The 24,003-nt window shown below is 45.2% G+C and overlaps 2 protein-coding genes and 1 pseudogene across 3 annotated transcripts; 1 reads left to right on the top strand and 2 right to left on the bottom strand.

Annotated features, from left to right (window-relative positions):
- Positions 1–1,779: 1,779 nt before the first annotated feature.
- On the top strand, positions 1,780–5,240 carry LOC100838411. Of its 2 annotated transcripts, none has more exons than XM_014902101.2 (9): positions 1,780–2,275; positions 2,554–2,885; positions 3,013–3,105; positions 3,168–3,321; positions 3,467–3,655; positions 3,741–3,914; positions 4,204–4,320; positions 4,405–4,481; positions 4,583–5,240. In XM_014902101.2, exons 1-9 carry the CDS (start codon positions 2,039–2,041, stop codon positions 4,938–4,940), a joined length of 1,731 nt encoding a protein of 576 aa, XP_014757587.1. In that variant the 5' UTR covers positions 1,780–2,038; the 3' UTR covers positions 4,941–5,240. The 2 variants fall into 2 exon arrangements, with proteins under 2 accessions (XP_014757587.1, XP_014757588.1); XM_014902102.2 differs by having other exon boundaries at positions 1,782–2,275; positions 3,231–3,321.
- Positions 5,241–6,294: 1,054 nt separating this feature from the next.
- On the bottom strand, positions 6,295–7,231 carry LOC100838720 (dirigent protein 22). Its single transcript, XM_003576193.4, has one exon. It carries the CDS (start codon positions 7,136–7,138, stop codon positions 6,539–6,541), a length of 600 nt encoding a protein of 199 aa, XP_003576241.1. The 5' UTR covers positions 7,139–7,231; the 3' UTR covers positions 6,295–6,538.
- A 726-nt stretch (positions 7,232–7,957) lies between these two features.
- Positions 7,958–9,202, bottom strand: LOC100839327 (annotated as a pseudogene).
- Positions 9,203–24,003: the final 14,801 nt, after the last annotated feature.

Below are 24,003 nucleotides of genomic sequence, written 5' to 3' on the forward strand. Positions count from 1 at the left end.
TTAAAACACCCTTGATCCCTGAGATATTAAAAGCTACTTGCCCGGTTTATCTCCACTTCCTTCATGGCCGTTATTGCCTTGATGGTTTTAACGTATCATGCATTTGAGGACAAAGATAGTTGTATTTGTTTAGTCCAAATAAACGCTTAATCCACCCAATGGGTGGTTTGTACCGGAAAACCATTTTTCATCACTAATCTAATGGCACTTTTTGTCTAACAACCTAGATAGTTCATTGTTCATTTTTCCTTCTAATTTCCCTACCCCTTAGGGCGTGTATAATGGTGTGACGTCAACCTTTTCTTAACGATACCACGTGGAATAATTGTTGATGTGAAAGAGAAAGGAATGAAGAAAGACATGAGTATTCTCTTAGGTAAGAGATGATCTCTTTGCAAGAAGAATAAGACATACAAAATGCAAATTTGTACTATATTTCACCTTTTCTTAACATTTGTTTAATAAATTTTATTCATCTAAACATGAATTGTAAGATATGGCACTAAGAGATGACCTATTATACAATATATTTTGTTGCCTTTTCTAAATAATGTGTAATACATAAGAGAAGACGGTCTTATCAACTCTCTCTCTCTCTCCGGATCCCAAAGATATTAAAAGCAACTTGCCCGGTTAATATCCGCTTCCTTCATGGCAGTTATCACCTCCATGGTTTTAACATATCATTCAGTTTAGAAGAAAGATAGTTGTATTGTTTTCAGCCCAAATAAACGAATCCACCCAACGGTGGTTTGTACCACAAAACCATTTTTTCATGTCAAATCTAATGGTACTTTTTGTCTAAGAATCTAGATAGTTCACTATTAATTAACGGTTAAATATATGGTCATTCGATATCACATTCGAGTTTCTTCCCGCAAAGTACGGCAGGTTGTCTGTCCTTATTTCCACTCCCTCTTAATTAATCGCTGGTCTCTTTTTTCCTTCTTATCGCCATCAATCCCGGATAAGTAAAACATCGCCAATCTCGGAAACAAAATTAAAAGCTACTTGCCCGGTTCATCTCCGCTTCCTCTGTGTTCGTTATCGCCTCCCTGGTTTAAACATGCCATGTATTTCGATGTGCGGTTTGTATCAGAAAACCATTTTTCCATGACAAATCTAGTGGTACTTTCTTTTCTAACAATCTAGATAGTTACGGTTAAATAGATACTCGTTCCATATCACAATGTAGTTCCTTACCGCAAAGTACGCCGGGTTATCTCTCATTAATTTCTCTCCGCTTAAAAGCTTATCACTCTGTTCCTCCTTATCGCATCCGCAATCCTGGTTAATTAAAACTTTCTCGATCTCGGAGATATTAAAAGCTCATCGCCCGGTTTATCTCCGCTTCCTTCGTGGCCGTTATCGATTCCCTAGCTTTAGCACATCACATATTTTGGAACATAGGTCTAGATACATCACATATTTCGACAAACATATTTGAACAAATTTGAGATAATTAATATGGATCGGAGGGATATATGTCTGTTGGCTGACTATAAGGCCCAATTGCAATTTAACCTGCTGCCCAAAAATGTTATATGCAACACAACCAAAGTTACCAAAAGTGTACATATGCATGTGTTTGTGTAACAGGAGAGATATATTAGATCTGAGTTGTTGGGTTTGACCACCTCTCCTCCCCACCTGGATACCCAAGTCAACCATTAAACTAAGAGCCCAACAATAAACAAAAAGAAAATAAAAACCCAAATAAAAATACACATCTGATCAAACCATGATTCTCCTCCTTCCCTTCCAATGAGTAGACTTTTTTTATCCACTTGCGCCTCTTCTTCTACAAAATCATATACATTAACTCCCTTCCTTCCATCAATGGCTTTCCCGTTTCGGTTTCTTGCCGATTGCCGTCTCTCGGCGTCCTTGCGCGCATAAAAGCGGGGTTCTTGATCTCGACGACCCTTTTAAATGGGCTCCAGGGTACTACAACATCGGATCTGACCTAAAGGTCCCACAGCTCGCAGTCGAGATCATACAGTTTTGGGTTCTTCTTGCTGATCGAAGATTGGGATCGATGGGCGGAGTCTGCTCTTCGGGGCCCTTGGCGGATCAAGAAGAAAGCTCTGCTTTCCATGAGGAGGAGATGCAGCCGTGGCGGCGGCGGTGGTGGCCGGCGAAGTTGCAGTCTGATGGGAAGAGGCGGAGCAGGAACAGGACGGTGCCGGAAGCGGCCGGCGAGAACGGGAAGGGCAGTGGAGCGCCGCCGCTGGCAGCGGAGGAGACGGCATTGCCCAACAATGGGAAATCAAAGGCAAGTGATACAGATTATTACTCTGCTTTCTTGCCTGGTTTTGTAGTCCTGGTTGGATATAGTTCCTGTTCCATCCATTAATATTTCTCTTGGTATGGAAATTTTCACAAGTTATGATTTATATAGAAACCATTGATTCTTTGTCCAAAGATTTATAGTCCCTTAAGTTACTAATCATGTACTGTAGATCATCAAATTGTCATAGTACAAGATTCTCCTATGCCGTCTCTGTTTTTTCTTCCTTCTTTCTTATTGTTTCGTTTTCTGTCATCTTACAGGCATCCGAAGTTGACTCAATTTTTAGCAACGCCTGGAAATTAGAATCATTGAAGTCACCAGGGACTCCCAACATAGAATGGTCCCAAACATCGACCCCGAAAAACACCGTTTCCTGCATCATGTCTTGCATTGCTGCCAGAGAGACTAGGACAGTAGAGGTCATGGCCTTTGAGGTTGCCAACACAATTTCCAAGGGGTCCAACCTGATGAAAGCCCTCTCTGAACAAAGCATGAGGCACATGAAAGATGTGGTGTTTCAGTCCCAAGGCGTCCAGTGCCTGGTTTCAGATGATCACATACAGTTGTTTACACTTGTCGGCGCCGACAAAAGGTGAGTAACGGTATTTTCAGGAAATTTAGTTTAACTAGCCGTGCTTCTCTTTCTTTCTTTTTACAGATCAATTAGCAGTGATTTTAAAGATTTCCTTATGCAAATTTTGGTATAATTATATATGCAGGGAGGAGTTTAAAGAGTTTGCTGCAGACGTTGCCCGGTTCGGGAACATGTGCAGAGATCCCAAATGGCATAACTTGGATCAGCATTTCTCCAGGTAAATTCTCCTACAGCCACCACTTCAATTTAGTGATTCTTAGAAAACTGATGGCTCTACAGACTACAGGTCGTCATGTCTCATGCTGCTTGTGTGTTTCCTTTATGGCTCTTGTCGATGCACAGATTGGACTCTGAACCCACACACCAGAAGTATTCCAAAGAATCAGCGGTGTTCAATATGAAGTATCTGATGGCGACTGCGCAGCAGACTGTGGTCAGTGAAAAATTCACAGTTCATATATTTTCTTAGAAGTCGAATCAGTGGTGTAGTTCGTATGCCGACGTCCTTGATAATTTTTGCTCCTCCAGAAACACTGAAATTCTGATGTTGTCGCTCTTCTGAATGTTCTGTTGCACAGCAACTGTACCATGGGATGCGACGATTTGACATCTCTGAGGACATGTACAAGAAAAGATGCCAGGAGTACAATGAAGGATTGGAGAACCGATTCCGTTTGATTGAATCTCTTTCGAATACAATGGAGATCGAAAGAAAATTTATCAAGGACTTGAAGAAGACAACACTTTGGGTCAAGAAGTTGGAACATGTAATGTTATACCATGTTGGAGATTAACTTTCACAGTGTCAAGTAATTTGTTTTATGACAAATACTCTATGCTGTTCTATTGCAGGTTGTGGATAAACTTGTTTGCATTGTTCATTTCTTGCATTTTGAGATCAATAGGGTCGTTATGAAACAAGAAGACGAAGAATCTGTGAAGGCAGCAATGAGGAATCAGCAAACTTTAGGGTCCATTAATCTCACGGTGCATTATGCAAACATCATTTTCAAGATAAAAACTTTGGTACGTTCCTTGTCTTCTTTTTGTGTTTATCAGGTTACATGTTATCATGTTATCATGTCAAGTACTGGTGATTAAACCATATTTCTGTATGATTATCCAATGTAGACGTAGACGACATAAACACATCATCGACATTTTGTTCTTCACACAGTTTCTGGAATGATAATCTGTTTGCTAACAATAGCAAATACTGGCTAAGCATTGTTCTACTCTTTTGAGTTATGATGATGCCCCAAATAGATGGTCAAATTTGTCTGATCTGTTTTTGTTAATGGCTTATCATTGCCAGGCATCGTTTGTACCTTCGATTCCAAAAAGTTGTGTAGATTCGTTGTATGAAGCATTGCCTCCTCGCATCAAATCAGCTCTGCAAACCAGGTTGAAATCTAATCAGTCTGAAGACAAGGTAGCCACCCTATTCTGCCAACTTGATAGTTTTTATCGTGTCTACCTTTTGTTTTTTCCTGATCATGGCATCTGCTTCTTTCAGAGAACAGTAGAACAGCTCACAGATGACGTGAACAGTATACTGAAATGGCTTTTGCCAATGGCAGAATCCACAACAAGGTAACCGCAAAGGCGCTTACTATTTGAACATATTCCCATGATTCATCCAACCATCTCAGTATCTCACTCATCACTTTCATTTTCTCCACTCCAAAAATCAGGGCGGGACGTCGAATGCTCGGAGAATGGCAGGACCAAGGGAATAACACTGATCCTCATAGGAAGCCCAACGGAACTGATTTCGGCAGAGTGCTTAAAATTCAGACGTTGTACCACGCTGACAAGGAGAAGACTGAAGACTACATTCTGGACGCGGTGTTGGCTCTCCATCATCTCGTACGTGCAACCCGTGAGAGGCTCGACAAGTTCTTGGACAGTACTGATCAGTTGGCGATAAGGGTGGTGGCCGATTCAGGTAGCCCATGCCATGGTGGGTCAACCAGCTCTGTTGCCGATGGGATGGATAGCCCTCGAGTTCCGTTACCAACGACAAAGGTCCATAACAGTATCGAATGCTAGGTTTAACATCCAGGTGGATCGGGCAGTTGATAGAAGAATCGTTCTCTGAAATTGAAGGTGGTTTATCTGAGACTTACTGAAAAATGTAGCAGAAATCAAGAAAAAAAAATGTAGTTTAGAAATCAGGGACTTTAGCTCAGAACTCATCAGACAGTTTTGAGAAAAGAAAAGAGATAGAGATTAGACATTGTCAGGTACATCAGTTTATAGTTATACCTTTTCTTTTTTATGGAACTCAGATGTACATGGTTGGAACAAAATGAATATTGGCCTGAAATGGGAAGGTTCTCTCTCCTCTAATCAGTGATTGTCATGCTGAAGCAGTGCCCGATTTATTTTGGAAAAATATATAAATAATCTTGGTTAGATCCCTAAACCTTCTCATGGATAATATTGGCAAGTACTCTGCGACTGTAGTAGTACTAGAATTACTTTCTTAATTAACAGTTATGAAATCTGAAAATAAAAAAAGGTCCAAGTTTGATTTCTTTCTTCAGGGAAAGATTGCATGGCTTTCTGAAATAAGAAAGATAAATCATTGAAATCTCGCTAGTTTCATAAAGAAGTATCATATTTGAGAAATCAAGAAGGAGATCAGAAAGAGTTACTTGCACAAGGAATTTAATCTTTCTCACACCTGCTGGAACTGACGAATTACGAGGTGATTAGGTTTTTTCGGCCAGTCATACGATTCGTCAAGGTTGTAGAGCAAGACACACTTTGTAGAAGAGAGAGGTTCCACTAATTTTAAGATCGTGTCTAATCACTACTACTTGAGAACATCTATTGCATCATATCCATTGTTTGGTTGATTTATGTTTCACCACTTCTCTTTCTGATTATAGTGGAGCTGTCACAGGAGCACACTCATGGATGAAAGTTATAGCTAGTGCCTCATTTTCTTAAGATGTATCATGATCTTGATAAGATCTCCTGACCTTTCATGGATTCAGATTGCACTCTTCAGAAAGTATTACAAACGCAGGAGCCAAATGACTCCCAGAAGCATGTGCTCGATCACCCTGCTTTGAGCCAGCGACCAACGGAATAAAATAATTTCAGAAATATTGTGCACTTAAAAAGCGTCTACAGCCCAGTCAACTTAGAAATAGTTCTATCAGATCAAGATCTTCTCATATCTTTTGCAGTTGCACAAATCTCATGTTTAGGTTAGTTGGTTATTAGCAACGACTTAGAAATAGTTATTCTCGAACGTCTGAGAAATAGCAAACCCAACATAAAAAATATGTATGCATTGCTCTAGAGAAGCTTCGAGCGTTAAACTTTTATTTTCTCGGAGGCCCAAAGGTAACCTCCTTCTATGAATTTTCACAATTATAAACAACACTTTCCATGTGCAATTTACTTCATAAGCGTGAATTGTCTAACATTGGGGGTCTTATTACCTGGAACCACCTGCAAGAAGCAGGCACATTTTTAAATGCGATAACTATGTTTTCATTTTCCCAAAGGTAAGTGAGATTACATTGCTCCCTGATAAAAAAGTATACCATTTATTTCTCGCCAAATTAACCCAAACAAAGACATAATAAATTTTAGGAAAAGGAAATGCACGAATCTCAAAGCACATCCAAGTGCTACTGCATGACGTAGATGTCGTACTCGACGGTGGCATCCCCGGTGCTGAAGTCGAGCCAATGGGTCCGGGCCAGGGCGTACCCACGGGCGAAGCGGAAGACGCCCGTGCCGCCAACTATAGGCATTTCCCGGACGTCGGTGAGCGGGCAGTTCCGTCCCAGCACCGCAAGCGAGCTGCCGTTATACGGGCCAGACTGAAGCACAATGTTCATTGCCTGCAGGAAGCCCAGCTGGGCCTGGTCCGACGCCAGGTACATGCCCTGGGCCCGGCCCACGGCTGCCGACCCGGGCTCTGGCCCCTCCGTCAGCGGGTCGTCCATAACCGTCACCAGCCCGAACATGGTCCGGGAAGCCATGTCCGCAGGTCCCGCGACGTGCACCGCCGACGGGGACCCGCCGCTCACCGTGTCATGGAAGTAGAAGTGGAGGTGCGTCGTCTCCGACGACGATGGTGTCGGCGTGGGTTCGGCCTTACGACGATGTCTATGGACCCCGGCCATCGGCTCGGGCCCGTGGTGCAGCTGGGCCTCGCTAGCAGCTACCATTGCCAGCAGCAGTAGTAGCCAGAACGCAAGCATCACCACCATTCCCTTGGCCATCTTTTAAGCTCAGGCAATGTATCTAGATCTGCTTGTGTGAGCGTGTGGGTGTCACTTGTATGTACTCGTTCAAGTGTAACTAGGCTGTAGCTCATGATCTATTTATAGTGGGCTGGAGAGGAGAAGGAAGAAAAAAACCGGCACGACACGTGGCGGGCGGCGATTGGGGATTCTTAAGGCTGCTCGGTCCCTGAATAATGGCAGGGCAAATGGCCGGGCAACGCTTTGCGTAGCCAGTGGTGATGGGCACCTTGCAGGGGACAGTGTGGGGGAGCACGCACAACGCAGAGGAGCAAATTCAATGGTGAGTGACCATTGTGTTGCAGCTGGTCGTCGTCAGAGGCTCTGGCATGTGCAATAGCTTCAGTAGTGCTTGGCTTCCACGCCGAGCAAAGCAGCCTTCTGCACAACTGAAATTCTTGTCCGATCGTGCGTGCACGCAGGCGCGCACTAGCAAAGCTATAAGGCCACCTCCAATGCATCGTTCCTTAAGTGGTGTCTCTTTTCATAATAAATGCTAAAAAACAACATGTCCAATGCATTGTCCCTTAGGTGTTGTCTTTTGTGAGCCTGCAATTAATTAGATTTGGGATTAGTACTTGCACCTCAACGTTGTGGCTATCTGTGGCATAAAACAACACATAAAATATTTCATAGAAATAAATAATGCTACTTGTGACATGAACCAACATATCAAAGTAGTTCATACAAATAGTATCCACACAGAAACTTAAATTTGAAGACGCTCATAAAAATAGTGGAAATAAATTACTTTGGTCCAAAATTTCTCCAAATATGCTCCACCAAATCACTTTTGAGTTATTTATGAGTCGACCGATTCCGGATGCTAGCATCTCTTCGTAGTACTTCGGCAAACTGTGGAATGTCACCATGAGTGAATACCGATGGTTCAACGGTCGACGTGCTTGCGATCTCGTTCAAATCGATGATATTGGCCGCCTTCTTTATTTCATCTTCAACAATCATATTGTGAAGAATGATGCAAGCCATCATGACATTTTCAATATCGCCGCGGTCAAACATACGTGCTGGGTGACGTATAATGGAAAATCGAGCCTGCAAGACGCCGAACGCGCGTTCCACGTCCTTCCTAGCCCCTTCTTGATGTTTGGCAAATAATTTGTGCTTCTCTGTTTGCGGGAGGGAAATTGTCTTCACAAATGCCGCCTACTCTGGGTATATTCCATCAACAAGGTAATAACCATGTTGATATTGCTTGTCGTTGACAAAGTAATTCACCTTGGGAGCTTGCCCTCGCAAGTGCTCAACGAACAACGGTGATTGATTAAGAACGTTGATGTCGTTGTTCGATCCGGCAACACCAAAGTAGGCATGCCATACCCAAAGATCCTGTGATGCAACGGCCTCCAAAATAAGTGTCAGAAAACCTTTGTCCCCACGAGTAAACTGTCCCTTCCATGCTTCCGGACATCTCTCCCAATGCCAGTGCATACAATCAAGGCTTCCTAACATGCCGGGAAACCCACGACTCTCGCTGATATGAAGTAAGCGCTCCGTATCTTCGGTATTGGGTCTTCGCAAATACTCTGCACCAAAGATATCAATCACACCTTCCACAAAATTCTGCATGCATTCAATTGCCGTACTCTCGCCGATCTTTAGGTACTCATCGAGCATATCCTCGGGGGTGCCGTATGCCAATTGGCGAATAGCCGCTGTACATTTCTGTAGCGGAGAAAGACCTTGACGGTGAAGAGCGTCTGTCCTTGCAGTGAAATACGGAGACCACTCGCCCAAAGCATTAACAATACGTAGAAAGAGTGGTCTTGTCATTCGGAATCTTCTGCGGAAAACTTTCTTGCAATAGAGAGGATTCTCGCAGAAGTAATCATCCACTAGATGTTGATGGAATAGTTCACGAGGCCTGTTCACGTACCTCTTCGGACCCCTAGTCTTGATAGATCCTGCTTGCATAGTATCAATGTTTCTCTTCAGATTCACGGCGAGCTCCTCGGCGAAGGAGTCCAACATGTCCTCCTCGGCCAAAAAATCACCTAGTGTGTACAGGTCAGCTGGGTCCATGGCTTCCTCCTCGGCATCTTCTTCCTCGGCATCTTCTTGATGTGTGTCATCAGGAAATCAGGGGAATGAGACATGTTGTGTGGAAGAGAGAGATGTGCGAGACTTGCGTCTGCGCGCGCGCACACACACATATATATATGCTAGGTGACATGAGTACATGCATCCATTCCACCTTTAAACTTCTGAAATCTGGCATCCATGCACACACACATGTACGTGTGCATCAGTTTGCATTCACACTGATGCATCAATTCGCATTCACATGGGTACTAATCGCATTCACACCAATGCATGCATACAATCCATTCACACTGATGCATAGGCTTGGCAACGGTACAGAGCAGTTATCAATCTCCTCTCTTCCTCCGGTGTCCAAGCCATATGTTGTGCCGTCCTGTTACACTTTGGTTCCTCTTTAGGATTAACAGAGGGTATTTTCTTTCTCTTAGAAGCTCTAACCGATGGAGCCACTTCAGCCGAAGCAGACCCGGATTTGTTGTGGGGAGGTAGTGGTGGTGTTGAAAATGAGCCAATTTGTGGGGAAACACCAACAAAATGGAAATTCTCCATACTAGGCTGTCCTTGTTGGGGAGATTGGAAATTGGATGGATGAGTGGGGCGAAATGGTGTGGTTTGTTGATTCTGTAACAAACTTAGCAAAGCATCAGGAGAATGGGTATACATTGGCCGGAAATTTATAACAAAGTAGTGAGGCAACTACAGAAGCTACCATTAAAATGAGGTAAATTATGACTAACTGCACTTGTCTCCAAAGATAGCAACATACAAAGCAATTCACTTGTCTCCAAAGATTACTGTACATAAATTACTTATAAGTTCACCATTTTCTTAATTCGGATTGTGCATTGCCATCAATTTATTCAAGTAAGGTAAATCAAGACAACACTAAACTCATATACGATTTGATTATTTGTAAGGAATTAACTTTCATTCAGGATCAGAAACTTACGAACTAAAATTGTAACTGAACCCAAATCTGAATTCCCTTCTGAGTTCAGTTTTGGCAATAACAAATATAGTATCCAAAGACAAAACAGAATATATATTTACCATGATTCCCCCTGATTTTAGATGCTTCTTCTAGACCACACAAGCATGGTGATTAACACACATACAGGTCCAAATATGGAGATTTTGCTTACCATTGATTTAGAGATCTGTTGGTGGAGGAGCTGCTGCCATCGGTCGAATTGAAGTGCGGAGGTATGAATAGTGCTCCGTGTGCATTCTCCCTACTGCGGTCCATTCCCATGGATTAGGCGGCAGAGAGGGCCAGCGGAGCAGGGGATTTCGACGGCGGCGGCAACGAAGATGGGGTGCGCTGGCCGTTGGGAGCAGAGGCGGCCGGGGTGCTGCAGCAGGTGGAGGGTGAGCGGAGGCGGCCGCCCTTTGCCCAGATTGCATTGGGGGATAAAGGGGATGAGAGAAAATCGGGAGCGGCCGCACGGGATCAGGGGAAATCAATTTGCGTCTAGGGGCACGGGACAAGAATCGTTCTCTCCACAAGAATCGTTTCTTCCTGTTTTACAATAACTGCAGTGCCACCTGCCACGTAGACTTTTTTTCTAAAAAACGGTGTCATGGGATGAGCGCTGGGACTGCTCTAAGTTCCAGTAGCAGAAATGCTATGGGTCGAACATTCGTTCCTTGTCTTGTGGAACGAACGAGGATATTGGAGGATGTCATTGTCAGGCCCTGAATGTGCTTTTCTGTTTTTTTTAGACGCTGATGTCCTTTTCTGCTAGACTGAAGAAGTGCCAAGTGTTAATCTGCAAGATCTACGGCTGAGATCATTGATCCGCAATGACTTAAGTGCACTGTTTACAATCATCCCGTTTTCTTACCGCTACAGTCCAGCTAGCGCCTGTACAAGAGGCCAGCTTAGTATGTATAGGAGCTATTTTGTCCTGTAGCATATTTTGAAAATGTTATGAACGCGACAAGCAAAAACGAAGAACGAAGAAAAAATCACAGCACAAGAACACACGGATTTAACGTGAAAAACCCTCTCAAACAATGAGAGGGAAAAACTACGGACACCAGCCAGTGAAACTTCATTATATGAAAGTGTTTACAACGCCAGGGAGATTTCACGAACTCAACTCATGCAAACTCTGCCCAAGATGGTGGCATACAAGGAGTATATATAGCAGAAACATTAAGGCAACTCAGATCCGTAACGGTCACACCGGAAGTTCCGGTTGGAGGCCGGAAGTTCCGCATATTCTTGAATATCCGGAAGTTCTGTAGCAAGTTCCGCAATTTCTCGAAAAATAACAGAGAGCACCCGGAGGTTCGGCCGGAAGTTGGGCCGGAACTTCCGGTGCCTGGAATGGCCGGAAGTTGAACCGGAACTTCCGGCCACTGGGATTTGGATCACAATCAACAGAAAATACAGTAGAGAATTTACCTGCGAGATAAGAACTATTGGTGGTGTTTCTCTGTATTTGAAAGACTGCTTCAAGATTGTCTGCAAAATGTGGACAGTACACATGACCATTTTGGACATCAGTTGCCGACTAGAAGCTGAGGTTGTGTATTTAACTTTGGCATTTGTCATTTCTCCAACCATTGGTCTGTATGCTTACAGGTTCCACAAAAATCAACTGGCATCTTCAGTTTACAAATTAGCACAATTCTTCACCTGACTGCACAGCCTCCCTCCTAGTTAAACTTTGTGGAGCCGTGCAAAATAAACACTTGAGATTTAACCAGAACTAAATTGCCACAATTAAGTATAGCCAGATTATTATAGTTGTTGCACTACTCAAAAATCAGTTATCAGGATCCTAACATCTTTACCAACCCTGACATGGAGGGTTAACGGCTGCCTGCGGGTTTCCATATATGAATTATAGGCGCGACAGAGAGGCTACTCTGTTCTTAGATACTAGTACTCCGTACTTAACGGCTGTCTCTCTGCGGGTTTCCATAAATTTCCCTGAAACAAGTATAGACGCGTGCAACTTCCAAATCCAGATCCGAAAAATAGAAAGGAAGGAAAGAAGAGACTTCTCTACAACTAATGGCTATATGCAAAACTTCCAAAAAGAAAAGCAAATAGTCCATGAAGGAAGGAAAGAAGGCTTCTTCTCTAGTTTTACTTCTCTCAGAACTAAGCCAAAATCCATGTTCGTCATAACGGCTGTCTGCAGGTTTCCTTCCTTATTTCCTGAGAACTTGGAGCCCACGCTGTCCCAATAGCTAATCCTTGCCGCGCTTTCTCCTTCCCGCGTCTTCCCCTTCCCCTTTCCTTGTTAATTTCTGAATCCGAGATGAGCAAGGGAAGCACTCCCCGACTCGAGCTCGGTGTCCCCGCGCCGCCTTGACGCCTTCTATATTACCCCCAATCCCACACCCCGCCGGAATCCCACACAAATTCCGATCGAATTCCCCCCGCGATCCGATCCGGTCCGATCCCCAAGAAAACAGAGCCCAGAACAGAGGAATTCCCCATCCACCTCGCATCTTCTTCCACCTTCCATCCATGGCGGCGGCAGCTTCGTGCGGCTTCAACCAGCCGGGCCTGTACCCGGAGCACAAGTTCGACCCGACAGACGACGACCTGGTGACCCACTACCTCCTCCCGAAAGCCCTGGGCCTGCCGGGCCCGCACGAGCACGCCATCATCGAGGCCGACCCCGGCGGGCTCCCGCCGTGGGAGGTCCTCGAGCGCCACGGCATCGACATGTTCGCCTCGGGCGGCGCCCACGAGGCCTTCTTCTTCGGCCCGTCCCCGACGAGGCCCACAACGCGGGACGCATGGTGCGGCGGGTGAAGGGCGGCGGGTTCTGGCAGGGCCAGTCGGGTGATGACGGCGCCGTCGTCCTCCTCCGCGGGGACGGCAGCGAGGTGGATGTCAGGTTCAAGGTGTCTAACCTTACTTTCTATGAGAGCAAGAGCAAGAGCAAGGACGAGACGAGCTCCGGGTTCGTGATGCACGAGTTCGTGATTGTTGATCCGCCGCTTCCCGGGACGATGCTCACGCGCATCAGGTTCGATAAGGCCAGGGAGAGACGGGCGGCGAAGCTCGCCAGGGAATCTGTGGCTGCCGATGGTGGTTGTCCGGAGGAATCCGTGCGCGCCGGTAAGCAGCTCCTAGCTGATGGCGGCGGTGATGCTCTGTTCAATGGCGGGTATGGTGGGGACTACTACGGGGCTCCGCTTGGGGTCGTCTTCCCTGGCTCCGGTGAATTTTCTGGCGGCGGGTGCTACGTCCCGGATCTCGACACACAGCTGGAACAGAGCACAAGCTACAGCCAGGCTGAGTGGGACAATTTCTACCAGCAGCAGCAGGAGTACGAGCAATTTCTCCTGTTCCAGCAGTACCAGATGGAGCAGCAGCAGTACTGGCAGACAGGGGATCCCAGCAATGGCGGAGAGGGGTGCAGCGGCGGCGGCGGAAGCAATAACGGCAGCGAGGTGGGCACCAGCTCGACCATCTCGCACTGCGGCGACGGCGCCGGTGCCTGAGCCGATGCCGATGCCGGCGAGGGCTTCTATTCTTCCACGCTCTTAGTTTGTTCTTGTATCAGGATCTCTTGTTTGTTTGTTTGTTGATTAATCGGTCTGCATCGAACTATCCAGATCGATTTGTTGTTGCTTGTTGTACTTAGTTTAATCAATTGGTAAATTGTTCTGAACTAGCCAAATCTTTGTCTATCTATGCTCCATTGAAGAAGATTTGTTTACTCGTACGAGGTTCTTTGCTTCAATCAAGTTAAGATTTACTCCCTCCCAATCCATAATTCTTGTCAAAATATTACATGTATCTAAACATTTTTTAAAAATAGATACATTCATTTTTTAGCAAATTTGAGACAAAGAATTATGAAATGGAGGAAGTATATTTAAAAAAATACTCTGAATGCTTCTTGTTCGATCTCGATCAGCGTCCAACAATCTGATCCTGCGCTTGATGTTAATGCACATGTTTAATCCAATGGTAGAGGAGGTGTACTTGTCCGATCAGCATCCAACGATCTGATCCTGCGCTCGATGTTAATGCACATGTTTAATCCAATGGTAGAGGAGGAAGTGTCATGTTAATGCACACTAACAAAAGAACCGTGCGTTGCTATGGAAAACGGAAAATTGTATCAAAACGTTAAATTAAATGATGTTGTGTTTCATGAGCACATATGTATATAGCGATTATGATATGTTTATTTTCGTGGGCTATACTTAGTTTTCTTTCTCTTTTTCACATGTCTTATTTCTATATTTCTCCTTGCCCTGCTCTCCTATTACTCCAACTCCGTATTTTATTTCTCAAATCTCTTCTCCCAATTTCTCGTTCTCCTTCTGACTATCCTCTCCATCCACCATGAGTGCAAAGTTCTCCTCTCCTCGTGCCGATTCATCCCGCCACCGAACATCACGCCGCCATACACGGCCGCCCGTTTGTGCGCACCGCCTCCACCCGTAGATTCCTGCCGCCCGTCCACTCCCGCGCGCCGTCTGCTCCCACTTGCCGCCCGGTACGCCTGTGCGCCGCCCGCCTGCGTCTTCTCGCAGCCTTGTCCGTCCGTTCGCCGCGCCCGCGTGCCGCCCCACATTCAGTCCGGCCACTGGTCGCCGCGTGCCACTGGTCCCTGCTGCCTTGTGCAAGTCCACCACCATCCCGACCTCAGGCTCATCCCATTGTCGTCCTAGTCCCGCCGGGAGCCACCGGCGCGCAAGAGCTGGTGGAGGCGGCGGTCGGACCACGCGACGGAGCCGCGGGTCCGCGGCCGCCTTCCGCACACGGACGCCGCCGACACGCACGAGCTGGTGGAGGCGACCAACAGCGGGGCGGGCGCTGGCGAGATTCGGATCGGGCAGGGGGTGGAGGTGAGATTTGTAGAAGAGAAGGAGGAACGCTCTCTTGGTTTGTTTTTTTCTTTTTTGAGCGGTACGTGTTTTTTCTGCGCTTGAGGGCTGCGGGAGCCGGGATTAAAAGGTGCATTGGGACAACGTGGCAGATTTGTAATTTCGATAAAGTGACGTACCGCGGCTTCCGTACCATCACCATCAACTCCAATTTAATATATTGATATAGATGACACTGAGGATTGATACTACAGTAGACTACCGAAGTGCCTGTGCGTTGCAACGGAAAATAATAAATAAATAAAAATACATATGTACACTAATTGTGTATAACTTTTGACCTGTCACGAATAAATATTTGTTTCATTCTCCAACTGCCCTTCTCTCTGATTGTTATTGCTAACCACGGTTGCCACGTGGTAACTTCCCTTTCTCTCTGGCAACCACTATGCATCTCATCTCAGCCACTTACCTTCCTTGAAGCATACAAGTAGAAAATACCTAGCCCAAAGTACAAAATAGATCTTCTTAAAGCATACAAAATTATAACCGACAAACATGATAGTTCTACCTCGGCTTCTAGATAGAAGCACGTTACAATAACTATGATCAGAATCAGGAGTAACAAGCACATACCTTTGATAATTCGGCAGAATGAAATCCATTAGGATTGTTGGGACTTGCAACACGGGACAATGTTTTAGCACCGTTTCATGAACCATGATCAAGAATTGTCCAGTTAATAACCGGCAACTGATAAGGCTATGTTGGAGCAGCTAACCGCTGCTGCTTCCCTTCTTCTTCCTCGTCTGCCTCACGCAGCTCCAGCCTGCAGGTTTTCTGCCGCGGCAGGAATCTGCAACTCCAGTTCTTCTTCTTTGTCGCTGAAGCTCCCTCTCTCACGATATCTCTTTTCTTGGCAACACCACGAACATAAGGAAGGCAAGGTTTGGGCCTCGAGGCTGCCACTCACAGCCCGAGATTTTCTCTTTTCCTATTCCTCTTTCTGTTTCCAAAAACAAGATTACAAAGCATGCCTTAAATAACAGCCAATCTCAGGCCGCTAGCCCCTAAACTCACGCTATACGTGCAACTAACCGAGATGTGCCTCTCCTGAAATCACTCCCACAACTCGGCCAACTCCTAAAAATCTTTCCATACTATCCTGAAATCTCTGCGTTGGGTCATCTTCTGAACTCAATCGATTGATGCTTGATTGAATATTTCCTTGTGGGCAAATGTTTCCTCGGAAGGGGTGGGGGGACCGGTTTTTTCAGGATTTTTTTTCAGTGGGGGGTGGGAGGACGTATGGTAAACTACGGACGTAATTGGGGCTTAAGTAGTACTCCTCCGATCCTAAATTGTTGTCGAAATATTACATGTATCTAGACGTTTTTTAAGAATAGATACATCCATATTTAGGCAAATTTGAGTCAAGAATTTAGGATCAGAGGGAGTAGTAAAGAAAAGAATATTAATATGACTGTACATATTTTGTATCAATATATCCATATTTGAATATCACCAATATGCTTGAGAACTGGCTTAATGAGTTTGACAAAGAAAAAACTGAAGTTCACGTTCAGGTGAGAGTTGCGGCGTTATGTTAGATGATTTAGAATGCTAAAAATGATACGGAGTACATGTTATTTACAGTGCTACCCACTAGATTCGTCTTTGGTCGTTCCTACTCTCGGTGGTTCATTGTGAACTTCCGGTTTTTGGATGCAACTGGTTGGAGATGGTATCTCGATATATCTTTCAATTGGACAGAAATTACTTCATGCATAGGCTCGTTATGGTAGATCGGTTCCATCAACCGATTTGTGTATCCACACTGTGATTTATACTACACTTTGTATCTCTGCAATAAAAGTGGTCGTGTGCATCGATCGATGCAGAGGCCGGAGCCCTCCTTTGAAATAAAACTCAGATTGCAATTGCATGGGGGTAATCGATGCTACAAAGAACGGCGGTATTTCTTTGGGTCTTGCTCTTTGAAAATTATTCTTTTATTAGTCGCGGCTTTGTCAGTTCTTTTTGCATTGTTTGAGAGAGACTAATAGGACAGTGCAAGTTTTAACTTGTAAGAGCATCTCTAACAGATCCCGCAAAAGGCACCGATCTGCAAAAAAACCGCTAGTTTACGGTTTCGGAAAAGAAACGATTCAAATAGATACTTATATTTACAAAATCCGTAGAAAAACAAATCGGATTTCATCCCGCCGAAGGCCCCCTACGCCCAATATGTCAAGTTTTGCAGGCGTACCAAACACCCACACCCCATCGCCTAAAAAACGGTTGGCGAGCTGAAATTTCATCCCGTGCCTTTTCTTTCTCTGCCGGCCACCGCCGCCTCCTTCTTCTTCCCCGCCTCCGGCCACAGCGTGCCCGCATCTGGCCGCCGCCCCGTCCATCCGCACCTCAGGCCGCCGCTGCCGCCTCGTTTCCCCCGGCCCTGCTCCTACCTCCTCCCTGCCCCGTGCCCTCCTCTGCACCACCCGTGCCTACCAGCCTTCCGGCGGCCTCCCTCTGGCACCGTTGTAGCCCTCACGCGAGGGAGAGGAGCAGCAGCAACACGCGGTATCTGCTAGAGATTTGTTGCTAATTTCTTCTGGCTAGGAGCAGCAGCAGCAGCAGCATGCCAATTTGGTTGATTCAGTGGGCGAATCAAGAGTTGAGATCGTGGATTTGTTGCTAATTTCATGAGGAACGCAATCGCGCAGCTAATGGATCGCAACTAATTTTGGATTGGATTTGTTGCTTGATTTTGGTTTGACTTGAATTTACGGACCGAGTTTTACAATTTTGTGCCCACCTGGGCGGAACAGATCCGGCAAAAAGGCCCGAAAAACAGGGATTCAGCTTATAGAATGTGTGTTTTTTCGAATTAGATTTTGCGGGATCTGTTAGAGATGCTCTAAGGTCAATGGCCCTTTAGTGTGTGTGTGGGATTCGCATCCTACCGACTTCATTGTGGATGTAATCACGGATGATATAACTTTTTCCACTAATTAAAGGTCAGCGGTGATGGCATTTCCTAAAAAAGATATGCCGTCTCTAGCCGCCTTTCTCTCCTTCGCGAGAGAGTACGTAGATCCATCGTGCTTCTCAAATCATAGGCTCTCCATGCATCCTAATTTCTCTTTTCGTACTAGAACGATTAATGCACAATATATGTTTGCTATTATGTTCCAAGCATTCATATGACAAACGGTTCTAGGTTGTCAAACACCAAGCTCAACGCTACACATTTCTAGCCTGACAAGGTAAAAGCCTATATAGGAGGGTATAGGAGGCATGGCTGACATGCCTCCACCTTCACTCCATTCATAAAAGCCAACTCTCTCTGTTGTTTTCCTGCCCATTTCTCCGGCCTCAACTGATCTATGACGGCACGTAGCAAGTCGATAGCGGTGGCGATGCCCCTTTCATTGGCGGGAGCAACGGGGACTACTACGCTCTGCTCGACGGACGTAGCGAGTATGGCATGTTCTACTAGTACCATGGGCACCGACTCGACCATCGACGGCGCCAGTGCCTGAGTAGGAAGACGGAATTGATGAAGTCGACGTCGGTCCAAGTATCTCTTTGTTTGTTCCTGTAGCAAAATCTCTTTGTTTGTTTGTTGATTGGTCTGCATTGAACTCTTTCAGACCGATTTGTTGTTGTCCTTAATTAATTAATTATTGGTTAATTGTTTTGAGCTAGGAATCTTTGTCTCTATGTTCCAATGAAGAAGAAGATTCGGTTACTCGTACGACGTTGTTTGCTTCAATCCAGTGAAAATTTATATTTTGTGCCCATTTGGCCTGTGCGCATGACACCGAGGACTGATACAGTGGAAAAGAAGTTCAATATGAGTGTACATATTTTGTGTCAATATATCCATATTTGATATCACAAATATGTTTGAGAATTGGCTTAATCAATGCTACGAAGAACAATGGTATTTCTTTGGATCCTGCTCTTTGAAGATTGTTCTTTCATTAGTCACGGCTTTGCTGGTGTGTGCTTTCTGCATATCCGAGAGAGTCTAATAAGGCAGCGCAAGTTTTAGCAGGCTGATGGCCCTTTATCGGCCCTTTCGTGTGTTTGTGAGGGAATCGAACTTCCTTGTGGATGTTTTACGGATGATGTAACTTTTTTCTAATTAATAAAGTTGAGTAAATTTTTCAAAACCACTACTCTTGGGGCTAGTGTTTTCATGGAGCTACCATTTCAGGAGTTTGTTTCAGTTTACCACTGCTTTAGGGGTAATTATTTTGAAATTTCCCAAACATGTTATGTCGATTAATCTCAGAGACAGATACCATCACGAAGGATGCATGATCATAGAGCAGGGCCGACATAAGGAGGTGAGAGCGATCGAGATCGGGATGTGCGAGTATCAAAAGAGACAAGGGTTTATACAGGTTTGGTTTATCCCTTCTCGTGGAGATAAGCCTACGTCCTGTTGGCAATTTATTATTTTTGTATGATTTTATAAGTTGTGTTCTGCCCATCGAGGGTCCCTGGCTTGACTTTATATAGTCTAACAACTAGGGTTTTGGGGCGAAGCCGGGTTCGTACCCAACTAGGACTCCACCTTTCTATACTATTAAGGATTATTTTTACAAGATATGTGTATGGCATCCTTCCTATACAAAATTGATACATATTAAAACCTATACTAGGCTTCCTTCTCTGGTACGGCATGTTCCTTCTTTGGCACGGCGTCTTCCTTATTCACGTAGCGGATCCTCCTAGTCTTGTGCTTCTCCAGTCGGCTGCCTCGTGCAGTCGGCATTCGACCACCCGGCTGGGATATTATCGTCATGTTCGATTAAGCAATTTGGTAGGAAAACTGACAATATGGGCCCACATGTAAGGTCTTCACCATTTTCAAAAAAACCCCTGACCTTTTTTTTCCCTTGACCTGTCATCTTCTTCCATCACCATTAAGCAAAAGCATCCTGCAGACCCGGTGGCGGGGCGGGGCGGGCCGGGCCGGCGGACGACGCGCCAGTGCAGGCAAGCAGGCAGCGCGTAGGTGCGGGTGTGGGCAGAGGAGGAGAGCTGGAACTAATCGAGCCAGCCGGCGGCTGCGAATCACAGGAGGCGGCGGGGTGAGGCGGCAGTAGGCTGCAAACGGCGATTAGGGGCAGCGGCGAAGCCCCTCTGGGACGCAGCTCCCCATGTGGTGGCCGATGTCCAGAGACTGAGCCGGAGTGAGAGCGGCGGTGGCCGGCCAGCCGGCCATCCAGGGGAGAAGAAGATGAAGCTGAAGGGGTTGAGGGAAACAAAGACTGTGTGACGTGGACCTTACATGTGGCCCCAATTGTCAGTTTTTATTGTCGAATGGACTAATTGGTCAGATTTGGGCAAACTGAAAATAATTACCCTTAGAGTAGTAGTCAACTGATACCAACCCCTGAAGTGGTAACTTTATGACATCCTAGCCTCTGAAGTAGTGATTTTGTGAAATTTACTGAATAAAACTAGCCGTTATGGCATTCCCTAAAGAAATATGTCATCTCTAGCCGCCTTTCTCTCCCTTCACGAGAGATTCACGAGAGAGTATGTAAATCCATCGGACTTGAATTCTCATTTCTCCTTTCGTACTACAAGGATTAATGCGCGCAATATATGTTTGCTATTACTCCCAAGCATGATATGACAAACGGATCCAGCTACCTAACGCTAGGTTGTCAAAACAGCAAGCTCAACGCTACGCATTTGTAGCCTGACACGGTAAAGGCCTATATAGGAGGTGTGGCTGACATGCCTCCACCTTCGCTCCATTGATAAAGCCCAACTCTCTCGGTTGTTTTTCTTCCCATTTCTCCAGCCTCAACTCATCTCACGCACATGCACCGGCGAACAATGTCCTCGAGCCTCGTATCCAATCGGTTTTAAGATCCTTTTGCTAGGCTTATCGAAAATATTAGTCTAGTGGTTGGAAATACCAGAATGGAATTTCGTCCCGGCCTCCATGTAGGAGCAAGAGTCATCAAGAATTTCACGATGGCATCCTCGACGATGCCGGCGAGGACTTCAATTCTACCACGTTTGGCTGAAGGATATCTTTCGTTTGTTTGTTGATTGGTCTGCACCGAACTATTCAGATCGATTTGTGTTGTCCTTAACTAGCTAAAACATGCGCCGCCCTATTAGATTCTCTTGGACAATGCATAAAACAAACATCGGCAAAACCATGACTAATAAAAGAGCAATCTTCAAAAATGGCCGCCGCCGGTCCAAGGGAATTATTTGGAAACTCCATAGCATCGATAACCGCCATACAATCAGAATTGATGATGATTTGGATCTCCTATACATGGAATCAGATGTAAAGTATCTCCACGTTATCTCCTTTCAAGTGAACCGGTGCTTTGCTCTAGGAAAAAACGAATCGGTGCATCAAAGAGAAAGTTCAGCAACCTTTTACAAGTCCGGCACTTCTAGATCTACCTCGAGAATATAGAAATAGTTCATGCTAAAGTTTTCCGATGATAATTGTACGTAGCATTATTCTTAAAGGTTTGAGTTCAGTTTACTGCAAATCAAAATGTAAGAACAGAAAGCTCGCCAAAAAAAAATTGGCCTTGTAATGGTTGCAATCCAAACAACATCCATTTACCAAATATTTGGTCATGCCAAAAGTTGCCAAAAATTTGTACCCCGTTCATGTTGTTTGAATGGAGTGCGTCCGTCATGTTGACGGGCAGGTGGGTGGAAAAAAACATGGCAATGAGACATCTCCTAGAGAGCTCCTGCTCGTCATTCGAGGTTGTCCTACTCATTGTCATCATATCATCAGTCGCATCCACCTCGTCTTACCCCTTGATGTACACCTCATGCACGCGCCTGATTATGGATGGTGGCGGTGGGGCTTGCCAGAGCCAGATGCGGACGACCCGAGGAGCCCATTGAAACAGAGGAAATTGCACAAACCACCCATCATTGTGAGGTTTGTTGCGCAAAACACTCACTGTTCGTATTTTTTGCACAAAACACCTACTATTCCTCTATTTCATACTTGTAGCGCGGTGAAGGAGGCCCTAGAGTGCTAGCCACCAATTTGAGCCATAAGATAGACAAGCAAACATTGTTCCTGCCTTGTGAAGAAACTCAATTGATGCCTAGCAAAGATGCAGCTCAAGATAAGTTTGAGTACATCTCATGACATTAGTTTTGGCATGGCACTAAACACTTTTATTTTATATAGATCCAAAAAATCAACAAAATATATGCATTGGCTGATTTGCTACTTGACCAGCCTAGCTAAAAGACTGTATTTCTTATGTTTCTTTCCTCCCTCTTCCTCCTGCTCTACCTTTGGGTCCTTTTGTAATCTGTAGTTCTTTATGTACTATAAAAGTGTAGAACTCAATTAGTTTGTATTACTTCTTAGTTCTGAAATGGAGTCAGAAAAATCATTCATGATGTAAACCATTACCAGTTTGGTATATTTAAACAGATGTTAGTTCTTATTACTACTGCCTAGTTCCTACTGGAGACACACAGAAAATTATTCATGTAAATGTTGCCCAACAAAACATTAACCAATAGTATCTGGTTTTCGGGGGAGGGGGTATACATGAGGTTAATTATGAATAAACTGAATAAAACAAGGTTGTGCTTCCTCTTATCTTTTAGATGAGTTGATTTTGCAGAAAACCGGCTTATCCTTGGAGACAATCTGAAATACAAGTTCAAAGTGGCATGTCATATTCAATAATACATGAATTACATGATGTTTGATTGTGCACATGAAAAACATAGGATTCTTACAACGGGGTTGGATTGGATGGAATTTTTCCTACAAAACCTAGTAGAAATAAGGAAAATTTTCTATGGTTTGTAAATCCTTCGAATCAAACGAACCATGTAGGAAAAATTCCTGAGGATTCAAAATCCTCCAAAAATCCTTTGGAATTTCTTTGAATCAAAGGGGGCCTAAATAGCTTCCGTTGACTGAATAAAAGCTACATCATGTACTAATATCTGAAAAAATGCAAAATCTTTGCTAAGATAAAAAAATAATCCATCAAACTCCCACACCGTATGAAACTGAAGTACGGAGAATATTTACCTGCCAGTCTTCACTGCACGCAGCTAGGGCCTACATGCAGCATGCCGTGTCGCAAGATCAACAATGACAAAACCAGGTTCATCTCTTCCCTTCTCTGACTTTGGTCTGCACTCTAGCAGATAAAGGCTTCGCCCCAACATAATACAGTCCAGGACTACAGCATCGTGCAATCTAGCAGATAAAGGCGACGTGCACCACAGTCCACATGGACCCCGCTTCCCTGACGGCTTTCCCGCTGACCCAATGCTCCCCAGACTCCCACCCAATGGACTACAGTGAGTCCAGTGCATGTGATCTGCGTGCATAATTTTGTTGACCAGAGTGCATGGGTATTTTATTTTATTTCTTAAAAAAAGTGAATAGCATGGTGTGGGGTGTCAGGTCATGTGTGCTATATATACACGTGTGTGGGGTGCACTGCTTGACAATGCAAAATTTTGTTGAAATCTAATGGGAAGAGAAAACACATATTCTAGAAAAAAAATTGATATAAATATAAAGAGGAAAACGAAATCGAATAGAGAGGGAAAACGAAAACACATCTCCTTGCCCATGGGTTCGCTGTCCGCAGATGTGGTCAAGGAGCAGCCAACCGAAGCACGCGTTGCTGCTGCTGCTGTGTTGCAGGATGCGGGCGCAGCAGGGAGTGGGCTGCTGCGTGCTGTGGCCTGTGGAGAAGCAGGGTGTGGCGGGTGCTCAGAGTCAGTGGCAGGCTGCTGCTGGGCCTAGCCCGGCGACGCCCTCGCATGTGCGTCCTCGGCAAGAGGCTGAGGTCGTCCACGAGGGTCTCGTGCCCTCTGTTGCTCCGGTTTGTGTGTCAGACGGACACGAGAACGGGAAGGATGGCGGAGGTGATAGCGTTCGGCGGGATTCAGGATGCCGCGGTGTCCGG

The sequence above is a fragment of the Brachypodium distachyon genome, chromosome 4, assembly GCF_000005505.3.
Source record: "Brachypodium distachyon strain Bd21 chromosome 4, Brachypodium_distachyon_v3.0, whole genome shotgun sequence".
Lineage (NCBI taxonomy): Eukaryota > Viridiplantae > Streptophyta > Magnoliopsida > Poales > Poaceae > Brachypodium > Brachypodium distachyon.